Source organism: Balaenoptera acutorostrata, chromosome 11 (genome assembly GCF_949987535.1).
Source record: "Balaenoptera acutorostrata chromosome 11, mBalAcu1.1, whole genome shotgun sequence".
NCBI classification, from domain to species: Eukaryota; Metazoa; Chordata; class Mammalia; order Artiodactyla; family Balaenopteridae; genus Balaenoptera; species Balaenoptera acutorostrata.
Genome location: NC_080074.1, coordinates 104,998,447 through 105,012,769, shown reverse-complemented (window position 1 = coordinate 105,012,769; position 14,323 = coordinate 104,998,447). Strand labels below are relative to the sequence as shown.

Below are 14,323 nucleotides of genomic sequence, written 5' to 3'. Positions count from 1 at the left end.
CTGAGTAATATTCCATTGTATGTATATATCACATTTTCTCTGTCCCTTCTTCCATCAATGGATATTTGGGTTGCTTCCATCTCTTGGCTATTGTGAATACTGCTGTAACGACCATGGATGTGTAAATACCTCCTGAGGACTCTGTTTTCAGTTATTTTGGATATATATCCAGCAGTCGGGTTGCTGGATCGTTTGGTGGTTTTTTAAAAAAATTTTTTGAGGAACTTCCATACTGTTTTCTATGATGGCTGCACTATTTTGCAACTCAGCCAACAGTGCACAAGGGTTCTGATTTCTCCACATCCTTACCAACATGGTTATTTTCTGTTTTTTTGATAGTAGCCATCCTAATGGGTGTGATTTGAATTTCTCTGATGATTAGTGATGTTGAACATCTTTTCATGTGCTTATTGCCCATTTGTGTATCATCTTTGGAGAAATGTCTACTCAGGTTCTTTGCCCATTTTTTAATTGGGCTATTTGATTTAATTGTTGTCAAGTTGTAGGAGTTCTTTATATATTCTGGCTATTAACTCCTTATCAGAGATATGATTGCAAAGTTTTTTTCCCATTCCATAGCTTGCCTTTTAAGTTTGATATAGCTCCATTTGTATATTTTTGCTCTTTTTGTTGCCTGTATTTTGGTGTCATATCCAAGAAATCATTACCAAATTCAATGTCATGAAATTTTTCCCCTGTGTTTTCTTCTTTGAGTTTTATAGTTTTGGGTCTTATATTTAGGTATTTAATCTATCTTGAATTTATTTTTGTATATGATGTAAGATACAGGTCTAACTTCATTCTTTTGCGTGTGGATATTCAGTTTTTCCAACATCATTTGTTGAAGAGACTCCTTTCCCCATTGTGTAGTCTTGGCACGCTTGCTGAAGATCATTTGGTCATACATGAGGATTTATCTCTGGGCTTTCTGTATTATTACATTGACCTACGTGCCTGTCTTTATGGCAGTATCATACTGTTTTGAGTATTGAAGCTTTGTAATATGTTTGGAAATCAGGAGGTCCTCCAATTTTGTTCTTTTTTTTTTTTTCCAAAATTATTTTTGCTATTTGAGGTCCCTTGAGATTCTTTATAAATTGTAAGATGAATTTTTTTATTTATGCAAAAAATGCCATTGGAATTTTGATAGGGATTACACTGAATCTGTAGATCACTTTGGTAGTATGCATATCTTAACAATATTAAGTCTTCCAGTTCATGAAGATGGGAAGTCTTTCCATCTATTTGTGCCATCTTTAATTTCTTTCAGCAATGTTTCATAGTTTTCAGTGTACAAGTCTTTCACCTTGGTTAGGTTTATTCCTAAGTATTTTATTCTTTTTGATGCTATTGTAAATGGAATTGTTGTCTTAATTTTTTGATTGTTCATTATTAGTGTATAGAGACACAACTGTTATTTATATGGATTTTGTATCCTGAAACTTTGCTGATTTGTTTATTAATTCCAACAGTTTTTTTTGTTGAGTCTTTAGGGTTTTCTACATAGAAGATCAAGTAATCTGCAACCAGAGATAATTTTACTTCTTCCTTTCCAATTTGGATTCCTTTTATTTCTTTTCCTTGCCTAATTGCTCTGGCTAGGACTTCCAATATGTTGAGAAGTAGTGAGAGTGGGCATCCTTGCCTTGTTCCTGATCTTCCAGGAAAAGCTTTCAGTCTTCACCATTGAGTATGATGTTAACTGTAGGCTTTTAATATATGGCCTTTATTATGTTGAGGTTGTTTCCTTCTATTCCTAATTTGTTGAATGTTTTTATCATGAAAAAATATTGAATCTTGTCAGACATTTTTTTTTTTTGCATCAGTTTAGACGAGCAGGTGGTTTTGTTCATGGATCACATTGATTGATTTGTGGATGTCGAACCATCTTTGCATTTCAGGAATAAATCTCACTTGGTCATGGTGTATAATACTTTTTTTTTTTTTTTTTTGTATAATACTTTTAATGTGCTGTTAAATTTGGTGAGCCGGTATTTCATTGAGGATTTTTGCATCAGTATTCATCAGGGATATTGGCCTATAGTTTTCTTGCAGTGTCTTTTTTTCCACCCTCCTCTTATAGTGTTTTTGTCTGGCTTTGGTATCAGAATAATGCTGGCCTCATAGAATGAACTTGGAAGTGTTCCCTCCTCTTCAGTTTTTTGGAAGGGTTTGACGGTTGGTGTTAATTCTTTAAATGGTTGGTAGAATTTTCCAGTGAAGCCACTTAGTCCTGGGCTTTTGTTGTTGTTGTTGTTAGGTTTTTGTTTACTAATACACTCTTCTACTAGTTACTGGTCTATTTCTGTTTCTTCATGATTCAGTCTTGGTAGGTTGTGTGTTTTAGGAATGTATCCATTTCTTCTAGGCTATCTGATTTGTTGGTGTACAATTGTTCATAGTATTCTCATAATCTTTTTTATTTCAGTGGCATCGATTGCAATGTCCCTTCTTTCACTTCTGATTTTAGTTATTGAGTCTTCTTTTTTTCTTAATCTAGCTAAGGGTTTGTCAATTTTGTTGATCTTTTCAAAAAACTAACTCAGTTTTGTTGATTTTTTTTTCCTATTGTATTTCTGTTCTCTGTTTCATGTATCTCTGCCCTAAGCTTTATTTCCTATCTTCTCCTAGCTTGTGTCAGCTAGAAACTTCCCTGTTAGTACTGCTTTTGCTGCAAACTGTAAGTTTTGGTATGCTGTGTTTTCATTTTCATTTGTCTCAAGATATTTTCTAATTTCTCTTGTGATTTATTTGACCCATTGGTTGTCTTAAGAAAATACTAATTTCCACGTTTGTGAATTTTCCATTTTTCCTTCTGCAATTGATTTCCAGTTTCATTCCATTGTGATCAGCAATGATTTTTTTTTGTATAATTTCTGTCTTCTTCAATTTAAGACTTGTTTTGTAGCCTAACATGTGGTCTCTCCTGGAGAATGTTCCATTTGTATTTGAGGGGAATGTATATTCTGCTGTTGTTGGGTGGAATATTCTCTATATGTCTTAGGTCCATATGGTCTGTAGTGTTCAGATCTTCTGTTTCCTTATTGACCTTCTGTTTGGTTCTGTCCATTACTGAAAGCAGGGTATTGAAGTCTTCTACTATTATTGTCTTGCTGTGTATTTCTCCTTTCAATTCTGTCAAAGTTTGCTTTATATATTTAGGAGCTCTGATGTTTGGTATATATAAGTATTTATAATTGTTATAGCTTCACAGTTAATTGACCCTTTTATTATTATAGAATGTCCTCTTTTGTCTCTTGTAACAGTTTTTGACTTAAAGTCTATTTTTTCTTATATTAGTATAGCCTCCCCTGCTCCCTTTTGGTTACCATTTACATGGAATATCTTTTTCCATCCTTTCACCTTCAGCCTGTGTATGTCTTTAGATCTGAAGTGAGTCTAATGTAGGAAGTATGTAGTTGTATCTTGTTTTTTGAATCCATCCAGCCAATCTCTGGCTTTTGGTTGGGGAGTTTGATCCATTTACATTTATTATTGATAGGGAAAGGCTTAGTATTGTCATTTTGTTAATCGTTTTCTGTATGTCCTGTAGCTTAGCGCTTTTTTTTTGTCCCTTCTTTCCTCTCTTACTGCTGTCCTTTGTGTCGTGTTGATTTTTTGGTAGTAACATGATTTGATTCCCTTCTTGTTTACTTTTGTGTATATCCTATAGATATTTTCTTCGTGGCTACCATCGCAATTATATAAAACATTTTAAAGTTATAACATTCTATTTTAAACTGATAACTTGAATTGCATACAAAAACTCTAGTCCTTTACAACCCCACTTTATGTTATCGATGTTACAGATTACATCTTCATATTATTGTATGTCCACTAACATAGATTTATAGTTATAAAAGTTTTAATGGTTTTTACATTTAGTATCTGTATTCATTATATAATTTTAATGGTTTTTTTTTCATTTAAATTCCATGTACCAAAATTATAGTGATAGAGGTTACTGTTTTTGTCCACGTATTTACCTTTACTGGAGAACTTTTTATTTTCATGTTGCTGCCTGGCATCCTTTTGTTTCAGTTCGAAGGACTCCCTTTAGCATTTGTTGTAGAGCAAGTCTAGTGGTAATGAACTCCCTCTGCTTTTGTTTATTTGAAAAAAATCTTAGTTTCTCCATTTTTGAAGGATACTTTTGCTGGATACACTATTCTTCGCTAAGTTTTTCCTTTCAGGACTTTGAATATATCATCCCACTCCATTTTGGCCTGTAAGAGTTCTGCTGAGAAATCTGATAATCTTAGGCAGGCACTCCAGTATGTGATGATTTGCTTTTCTCTTGCTGTCTTCAAGATTTCTCTGTCTTTGACTTTTATTTAAAAATTGAGATATAATTGACATACAACATTACAGGCGTACCTTGTTTTATAGTGCTTCATTTCATTGCACTTCACAGATAATTGCATTTTTTACAAATTGAAGGTATGTGGCAACTGCATTGTCAGGTGATGGTTGGCATTTTTTAGCAATAAATTATTTTTTGATTAAGGTATGTACATTGCTTTTTTTTTTTTAATCTTTTTTTTTTTAATTTATTATTTATTTATTATTTATTTTTGGCTGTGTTGGGTCTTCGTTTCTGTGCGAGGGCTTTCTCTAGTTGTGGCAAGCGGGGGCCACTCTTCATCGCGATGCGCGGGCCTCTCACTATCGCGGCCTCTCTTGTTGCGGAGCAGAGGCTCCAGACGCGCAGGCTCAGTAGTTGTAGCTCACGGGCCCAGTCGCTCCGCGGCCTGTGGGATCTTCCCAGACCAGGGCTCGAACCCGTGTCCCCTGCATTTGCAGGCAGACTCTCAACCACTGCGCCACCAGGGAAGCCCTGCTTTTTTTTTGACATAATGCTGTTGTGCACTTAACATACTAGAGTATAGTGTAAACACAACTGTTATATGCACTAAGAAACCAAAAAAAATTGTGTGACTCGCTTTATTTCTATATTTGCTTTATTGTGGAGGTCTGGAACCAAACCTGCAATATCTTCGAGGTATGCCTGTATATTAGTTTCAGTTGTACAACATAATGATTCAGTATTTTTATATATTGCAAGATGATCACCACAATAAGTCTAGTTAACATCCATCACCACACAAAGGTGAAGTTTTTTTTCGTATGATGAGAACTGTTAAGATCTATTCTTTTAGCAACATTCAAATATACAGTGCAGTGTTATTGACTATAGTCACTATGCTGTACATTACATCCCCAGAGCTTATTTATTTTATAACAGGACGTTTGTACCTTTTGACACCCTTCACCCATTTTGTCCACCCCCCACCCCTGGCAACCACCAGTCTGTTCTCTATCTATGAGCTCAGTTTTTGTTTGTTTAGATTCCACATAGAAGTGAGATCATATGGTATTTATTTTTCTGTCTGAATTATTTCACTTAGCAAATTGTCCTCAAGATCCATCCATGTTGTTGCAGGTGGCAAGATTTTCTTCTTTATGCCTGAATAATGTTCCGTTGTAGATATATATACTACATTCTTTATCAGTGGACATTTAGGTTGCTTCAATGTCTTGGTTGTTATAAATAATGCTGCAGTGAAAATGGGGGAGCATATCTTTCTGGGTTACTGTTTTTCTTTTCTTTGGATAAATACCCAGAAGTGACACTGCTGCATTATATGGTAGTTCTATTTTCAATTTATTCAGGAAACTGTTTTCCATAGTTTTTCTCATACAGTCCCACCGGCAGTGCACAAGAGTTCCCTTTTCTCCACATTCTCACCAACACTTGTTGTCTCTTGTCTTTTTGATAATAGCCATTCTGACAGGTGTGTGGTTCTATCTTATTGTGGTTTTGATTTTCATTTCCCTGATGGTGAGTGATGTTGAGTATCTTTTATGTACCTGTTGGCCATCTGTATGTCTTCTTTGAAAGAATATCTATTCAGATCTTCTGCCCATTTTTTAATTGGATTGTTTTATTTTGGTTTTGCTTTTGAGTTGTATGAGTTCTTTATATGTTTTAAATGTTAATGCTTTATCAGTTATATCATTTGCAAACTTTTTCTCCCATTCAGTAGGTTGCCTTTTCACTTTGTTAATGGTTTCCTTTGCTGTCAGAAGCTTTTTAGTTTGATATAGTCCCACTTGTTTATTTTTGCTTTTGTTGTCTTTGCTTTTTGGTGTCAAATACAAAAAAATTACCATCAAGGCCAGTGTCAAGGAGCTTACTGCCTGTGTTTTCTTCTAGGAGTTTTATGGTTTCAGGTCTTTAATCCAACATTAATTTTTGTGTATGGTGTAAGTGGTCCATTTTAATTCTTTTGCATGTGACTGTCCAGTTCTTTTGTTTTTGTTTTAATAAATTTATTTATTTATTTATTTTTGGCTGCATTGGGTCTCCGTTGCTGCACACAGGCTTTCTCTAGTTGCGGCGAGCGGGGGCTACTCTTTGTTGAAGTGCGCAGGCTTCTCATTGCGGTGGCTTCTCTTGTTGCAGAGCAGGGCCTCTAGGCACATGGGCTTCAGTAGTTGTGGCCCGCAGGCTCTAGAGTGCAGGCTCAGTAGTTGTGGCGCATGGGCTTAGTTGCTCTGCGGCAGGTGGGATCTTCCTGGACCAGGGCTCGAACCCGTGTCCCCTGCATTGGCAGCTGGATTCTTAACCACTGTGCCACCAGGGAAGTCCCTACTCTCTAGTTTCTTACAGTTTTGTTGAATAGACTGTCATTTCCCCATTGTATATTTTTGGCTCCTTTGTCATAAATTAATTGACCATGTATGCGTGGGTTTATTTCTGGGCTCTCTATTCTGTTCCATTGATCTATGTCTGTTTTTGTGCCGATACCATTCTGTTAATTACTAGAGCTTTGTAAGGTAGTTTGAAATCAGGAGGTGTGATGCCTCCAGCTTTGTTCTTCGTTCTCGGGACTGCTTTGGCTATTCAGGGTCTTTTGTGGTTCCATGCAGATTTTAGGGTTGTTTGTTCTATTTGTGTGAAAAATGCCTTTGGAATTTTGATATGGATTGCACTGAATTTGTAGATTGCTTCGGGTATGGACATTTTTATAATATTGATTCTTGCAATTCATGAGTATGGAATATCTTTCCATTTATTTGTATCCACCTCTTTATCAGTGTCTTCTAGTTTTCTGAGTACAGGTCTTTCATCTCTTTGGTTAAATTTATTCCTAGGTGTTTTATTCTTTTTGATGCAATTCTAAGTAGGATTGTTTTCTTAATTTCTCTTTCTGATAGTTCATTGTTGTACCGTCTTTGACTTTTGACATTTTGATTATAATATGCCTTGTTCTCTTTGGGCTCATCCTAGATGTAGTTCTTTGAGCTTCTTGAATTTAGACATCTTTTCTTTCCTCAGATTTTAGAAGTTTTTCACCAGTAATCTCTCTTCTCCTAAGACTTAAAATATGTAGCATGATAGTGCCCTTATAAGTCCTTTAAGCTCTCATTTTTCTTTATTCTTCTTTTTGCTTCTCTGAATAGATGATTTCAAATGACCTGTCTTCAAGTTGGCTGATTTCTTTCTTCTGCCTGATCACATCTGCTTGTAGAATGCCTCTAGTGAATTTTTCAGCTCCAGAATTTGCTTGCTTCTTTGTTGTCATTTTTCTTTGTTGATATCTCATTTTGTATATACATCATCATTTTCCTGATTTCATTGAGTTGTCTATCTGTGATCTCCTAGTTCACTGAGCATCCTTGAGTTATTTTAGTTTCTTTGTCAGGCAGCTTATAGCTCATTTCTTCAGGGTCAGTTTTTTTAGTTTCATTTTGTTCCTTTGACTGGGCCGTGTCTCCCTGTTTCTTTATATGTGATCTTTTGCTGAGATCTGGGCATTTGAAAAAACAACCACCTCTCCCAGTCTTTCTGTACTGGCTTTGTGCAGGGGAAGATCTGTGACAGTCAGCCCAGCTGGAGGTTCTAGGACCTCTCAAGTCTTTTACAGTCTCCTCCTCCTTCTGGCATCTGACTGCAGAACTGCAGCTCTTATGTGCTGTGGCGCTCACCTCTTGTTTTTAGTGACTTTCAAACTCTGCTCCTGATTCTGTCAGCATTTCGTCAGGTGAGACAGAAACCAGTGCCTTGGGCAGCCTCCAGACAAGCCCCCAGAACTTCAGATGCACAGTCCACTCTTTCGTTTCCATCCAGAGGGAAGAGCCCCAGTGTGGGAGGTTTCCTCTGTTTGTACTGCTCTATGCCAGACAGGGGCAGGGGCATGGCCATGGGCAGGCAAGCATGCAGAATGCCGTGAACTTTGCTCCCTCCTTTGCTGGAATCTTGTCTTGGTTTTATGTTGGCCTGAGTGCTGTAGCCTCTCACCTGGCCACTGGGGTTCTTACAGAGGTGTCTGGTCTGTGTACTGCTGTCAGCTTGGTATCTCTGTGAGAGAGACTTGGAGCTTCTGGTCTGCTGTGTGCTGACGTCACTCTCCATTTCTTTGTCACTTTTTTCTTTTAATGAATTTTTTAAACAAAGTGCAACCTATATATATAGAAAACTGCATACATCGTAATGGCACAGCCTGACTTCTAGAAGTGAACACAGCTATTTACATCCCAGACAGGGAAACAGAGTATTATCAGCACTCCAGGACTCCATTTTGCCCCCTCCCATTCACTACCTTGATTTTATCTTTTCAAAAGTAACTACTGTTCTGACTTTTTTATTCTGACTTCTAGTCTCAGATTTATTCCTGTTTTTGAACTTTATATAATGAGATTGTACAGTTTATGCTTTATAAAAAGTGACTGAAGTGTTAAAAAGTACATACAGACATGCAGACAGTGCACACATCATAAATGTTCAGCTTGATGAATTCTAAGACCAGACACACCCACGTAACCAGCCTCTGAGTCACGGTGGAGCATCCCCATGTCCCAGAATGTCTCAATTGTGTGTCCCTTGCAGTTGCTGCCAACCCCTCCCCTTCTCATCATTACCGAGGAAAACCACTTTTGACGACATAGGTTAGTTTTGACTGTTCTGTACTTTTTGGGAGCAAATAGTATGAACTGTTTTGTGTCTGGCTTTCATTCCACATGTGTGTGAGATTCATTCTTGTTGCATGTAGTAGCATTTTCACTGCGGTATCTTCTCTGTTGCATGAGTCTACCACAGTTGACTTTCCCACCCTGACTTGATAGACATTTGAGGTTTTCATAGCCTTTGGTTGTTTTGCATACAGGGCTGCTGTTAGCGTTCCTGTGCGCCTCTTGGTGCACATACTCACCCATTTACCTTGGGAACTACTGGGTCAGCTCAGAGGGCTGGGCATATGCCTAGTTTTAGTAGATTCTTCCAGTTTCCAGCATGGTTGTACAAACTCCCACTCCCACCTGGCAGTGTATGAGTTCCAAGTATTCTATACATTCAATAGCACTTAGCATCGTCAGTCTTTTAAAATTTTTTCAGCACTCATTTTTTTCCCCAATTTCTTTTATTGTGGTAAAACATACATAACACAATGTTCCATCTTAGACATTGTAAGGGTACAATTCAGGGGTACTAAATACATTCAGAATGTGGGATACTCATCACCACCATCCATCTCTGTAGCTCTTTTCTCTTCTAACTGAAACTCTAGACCCATTAAACATGATGCCAGCACCCCTCTCCACACAGCCCTGGGCACCATCTACTTTGTCTCTTTGGTCTGGCTACTCTAAGGGCCTCGTGTCAGTGGAGTCATCTCTTGTCTGTCCTTTTGTGACTGGCCTGTTTCACTGAGCAGAATGTCCTCAAGGTTCATCCATGTCATAGCATAAACCCATTTCTCTTTTTTTTGTTTCTTTTTTTTCCGGCAGTGCCATGTGGCTTGCAGGATGATCTCAGTTCTCTGGCCAGGGATTGAATGAACCTGGCCACGGCAATGAAAGCCCAGAATCCTAACCACTAGGCCACCAGGGTTTAACTTATTTACTTCTCAATATCAGTACGAAATTTCACAGTATAATTTTCATTTTCAGGTTATCTTTATGCAAAATGTAGTCCTCTCAATCCCTCATACTCCTTTATTCTATCAGCATCATATTATTAATTGAGAGAGAAGTTCTCCCAACTGAAAAATCTCTGGGTTTCTGTAGTATGATGATGTGTGATCATTTCCATTAAAAAAAAAAGTAGACAGCATCAGATCCGGTTGCCAAGAAAAGATTCAAATTAGATTTTACAGAGCATTTACCCTAAATAAAAACTGAAGTGTGATTCCTTCTTATCAAAACTTCATTAATACAGAATGGCATAGGTGGAAAATGAAATTGTTTTATTCCTCATATAATTAAAATGACTTGAACTTATGGATCCCTTGTCCCAGCTTCTTAGGACCTAGAAGGAATGATGGATAGAGGATTGTGAAATGCCATTTTTCAGGTATCTAGATCCTTGAGGAAGGGGAAGAGCAGTTGGAAGAAGTTTTCTCCCCTTTTTTCCCTCATTAGCTGCCTCTTGAAGTGGACTTAACTAAAGCAAAGAGACAAGACTTTGAACCGTCTGTGGAACAAGCCAGATATAGCAGCTGCCGACAGAACCTGGCTCTGGGAGCCCCCAAACCACAGGAGGTGACGTCCCCTTGCAGACCAAGCCACCACGTTGTGATGCCGGGGACGAGGACAGCAGCTCCGAGTGTGGGCCGCGTGCCCTCCCCGCCCCTGCTCCTTCCCAGGTGTCTCCCCCCCGCCCGCCCACTCCTGCCTTCACTTCAGAGCCAGCACACTGGCTGGCCTGTGTGCTCCCTTGGGAACTGTGTGTTGCTGCTCACCAGTTAACTCAGGAACTCACCTCCCTGTTGCTCTCCTGATGCAGAAGCTCGACCTCTGCTGCCGCAGAGAGCGATGCCACGTACCAGCGGAAGCTCCGGCAAAGACAGCTGCAGCAGCGGTTCCGGGAGCAGATGGAGAAACAGCAGCAGGAACCCCCGTCTGGCCCACCTGCCGAGAAGCAGGGTCCCGGTGAGAGGACAGAGCGCGGGCTCTGGGGCGACTCTGCTCCCCACCTCTGCAGCAGGTTGGGTCCGCGCACAGCACAGAGGCGGCCAAGGGCTCAAATCGTCACATCCTGCCTTGCGTTTCCCCGTGACTGAAGGAAGACACTGGTCTTTTGGGGGAAGGAGACGGGCCCTGACATAACCTGGAACTAGATGTCTCAGGGGACAGAGCTTTTTTTGGCCTCAGTTACTTTGGCCACGTGTACATGAGAAAGCCTTCCTGGGCTTTTTTTTTTTTTTATTAAATAAATTTATTTATTTATTTATTTATTTAATTTTTGGCTGCATTGGGTCTTTGTTGCTGCACGTGGGCTTTCTCTAGTTATGGTGAGTGGGGGCTACTCTTCGTTGCAGTGTGTGGGCTCATTGCAGTGGCTTCTCTTGTTGTGGAGCACGGGCTCTAGGTGCGTGGGCTTCAGTAGTTGTGGCACATGGGCTCAGTAGTTGTGGCTGGCGGGCTCTAGAGCACAGGCTCAGTAGTTGTGGCGCACGGGCTTACCTGCTCCACGGCAAGTGGGATCTTCCCAGACTAGGGCTCGAACCCGTGTCCCCTCCAGTGGCAGGTGGATTCTTAACCACTGCGCCAGCAGGGAAGCCCCTGAGCTGTCTCTGAACATAAAGCAAAGTTGGGTTCGAAGAGAATGGGTTTTTGGCAATTCTTTATCCGTGAACTTTCATTTATTTCAGAGTCCAGGTTCAGTGGGAGTAGTAGATGCAGATTTTTTTGGAGTCTTTCTCAGAGACTAGAAACAAAGACCAAGTGGATTTTTGCCCAGCTTCTCCCTAAAAATTACGAAGAAGTTTCAGAGGACTTGCTTCATGTTTAGTTCTTTATAATTCCCCTCAGCACTGGCAGGCTGAGGTTAATGTAGGCGAAAAAAACCCAAAAAACTTACTGTGCTGGGGATGTTCTTAATAAGAATTATTACTCTAGGTCTTTACCTTCCAAACCATTGCGGAAGCTCTGGGGGTCAGAGGTGGAGGAGGCGTCATCTCCAGGACTTCCCCCACCCCGAATCACACAGTCATCATCTTGGTTTTACATATTCATTTCTGCTTAAGATTTTGTTTGTTTGAACAAGGGTTATAGCTTCAAATAGTAAAAACTGGACAAGATGGCTTATAATAACTCTTCCGTTTCTGCTGCTAAAGGAGAAACAAGCTTTTCAGGTTTTTTCCGCAGTTTGATGAGAAGAAAGAGTATAGTATCGTCAGTCCTATTTTATATAGATCTGTAGGTAGGACCAGGATGCAGGGTCCCGAGTTCTACTGCTGGCTGGCCGTGCCGACGAGTGTAACCCCAGGCAGCTTTGCACGCACTTCCAAGGCCGCCCCCAGCCCAGCTTGGTTACGTGGTTTTGTCCTTTCTCTGCAGCAGCGCTGCCACCAGTGCCACCTGCCGGAACTGCTGCTTCAGAGCCGCTCACCCAGATAGACATGCTTCCAGGTCAGGAGGGCTAAAGGAATGACTTCAGTCCTAATCAGTAAATACCTATCAAGTGTCTGTAAGTTACTGTGCTGTATACTTTCCGTCGTCACAAATACATGTCAAAAGAGTCATAAATATCTTCATTTCCATTGGTTTTGTAGAAAGTGCTGACTGATAGCACATAGGCAGCTCCTCTCCTGTCCTGACCCGAGAGAGGCTTTGGTGTACTTTCACGGGTCGGGGAAAGAGAAATTCCCAACGCCATCGTATAGAGCTCTCATGATACAGCATTTCTCACGACCTGTTATTTTTCCAGCACCTCGTTTGTTGATGCTGCATTTGATTGTGACCTCTGTCCTTGCAGACAGTCTTGAAATGTGGGGCATGGCTCTAGATGCAGGGGACGATGTGGTCAAGCCCTTGTCTAAACCAGAACCACCACAGGCCCCTGCCACCTCCGTCCTGAAGAACGAGATGGAGACCTGGAACAGGACCCCACAGAGCCTTTGCCACCAGAATCCACAGGCAAAATCTGGACCCTGGCACCTTCAAACTTACCACCTTAACCAACACATAACAGGTAGCAAAGTGTTTTAGGAGCAGAAATGGAAGGGAGAACCTGGGTATATAATCCTATGAATCTTAAAGAAAGAATGACATTCCATTTTAAGAAGTCAGAGGGGACTCATGCCAGAGCAGGAGCAGTCTAAGAAAATGCAGTGTAACTGGATTGAGAGTCTCAAGTCTTCCTTGGGGTCCTGACTTGAGGTGCAGCTCTTTCTAGCTGATAGTAGTGGGACATTGAAGCATGGCTGCATTAAGAGCTTTCCTGTTAAAAGCAGGCCTGTCATGATCTCTACTGCAGCTTGGTCCAGTGTTAATAGAGGGACCTGTCCCCCTCATAACAATTTTCATTCTTGGCCTTTAAAGTAGGACAGTTAACTAATAATACGATTCAAAAGTTATTAGCTGTCAGTTTACTCCTTATTTTTAAATCATGGCAGCTGTATGTGAAAAATTTTCTCTTCCATAGGAGACTGTGATTCACATAGGAAGAACCAGGACACGAAGAAAAGGAAATTGGATCCATCTTGACCAAGGCTCAGGTCACCTCACTGGATTCTGTCACAAAGGGACTTTCAAAAACTGCTTCTTGGTCATGAAATGACTCATCATTCCTAGGGAATGAGCTTTACCTCCAGGGATTTACCTTGCTTCATGCTCAACTTCGCCAGAGGATTTCACTATTGGAACCTGACGCAGATCAAGCTGGGCAGGTTGGGAAGCCCTGCGGAGATTAAACAAACAAACAAACACCTTTTCTTTGGCTCTTCACTATTTATTCCTAAGCTTTTATGTTAATAAAGGTAGAAATTCTAGGAATCACAGTGGCCACCTTCCCCGTGCCCCAACCTTGACAGCGGCCTGCGGTATCTCACTCTGTGTGACCTCTGACCCCTTTCGCTGCCACTCATCTACAACAATCTGTCATTTATAGGCTCATTGTGAAACTACCTCCATTTTTTCCTAATAAGGAAATAAAATCTAAGACCAAAGAAAAGGCATTTTAAGAAAGCAAAATAAAATCCTACTTTGTAACAAAGTAACAGGCATACCTCTTTCTTTTTATCGCGCATTTCGCAGATTTTTTTTTTTTTTTAAACAAATTGAAGGTTTTTGGCAACCCAGTGTTGAGCATTTTCCCAACAGCATTTTAAAGTATATATTGTTTTAGGGACTTCCCTGGTGGTCCAGTGGCTAAGACTCCACACTCCCAAGGCAGGGGTCCCGGGTTCGATCCATGGCCAGGGAACTAGATCCTGCATGCCACAACTAAGACCCAGTGCAGCCAAGTAAATACATAAATATTCTTTAAAAATATATTCTTAAAAAAAAAGGTGTATATTGTTTTAGATATAATGCTATT

At 40.1% G+C, this 14,323-nt stretch overlaps 1 protein-coding gene across 15 annotated transcripts in view; it reads left to right on the top strand.

Moving 5' to 3' along the window:
- RAD52 (RAD52 homolog, DNA repair protein) overlaps window positions 1–14,003 on the top strand; it is a 78,154-nt gene extending 64,151 nt beyond the window's left edge. For 12 of the 15 annotated variants that reach the window (XM_057556281.1, XM_057556282.1, XM_057556284.1 and 9 more), the window contains 5 exons: window positions 10,423–10,646; window positions 10,787–10,932; window positions 12,343–12,414; window positions 12,761–12,976; window positions 13,430–14,003. In XM_057556281.1, the coding sequence (XP_057412264.1) occupies window positions 10,423–10,646; window positions 10,787–10,932; window positions 12,343–12,414; window positions 12,761–12,976; window positions 13,430–13,491 (720 nt within the window). In that variant the 3' untranslated portion in view covers window positions 13,492–14,003. Of the gene's footprint in view, window positions 1–10,422; window positions 10,647–10,786; window positions 10,933–12,342; window positions 12,473–12,760; window positions 12,977–13,429 lie in introns of those variants that run through there. The other 3 variants (XM_028163499.2, XM_028163501.2, XM_028163500.2) reach the window with 3 other exon arrangements.
- The last annotated feature ends 320 nt before the right edge of the window (window positions 14,004–14,323 follow it).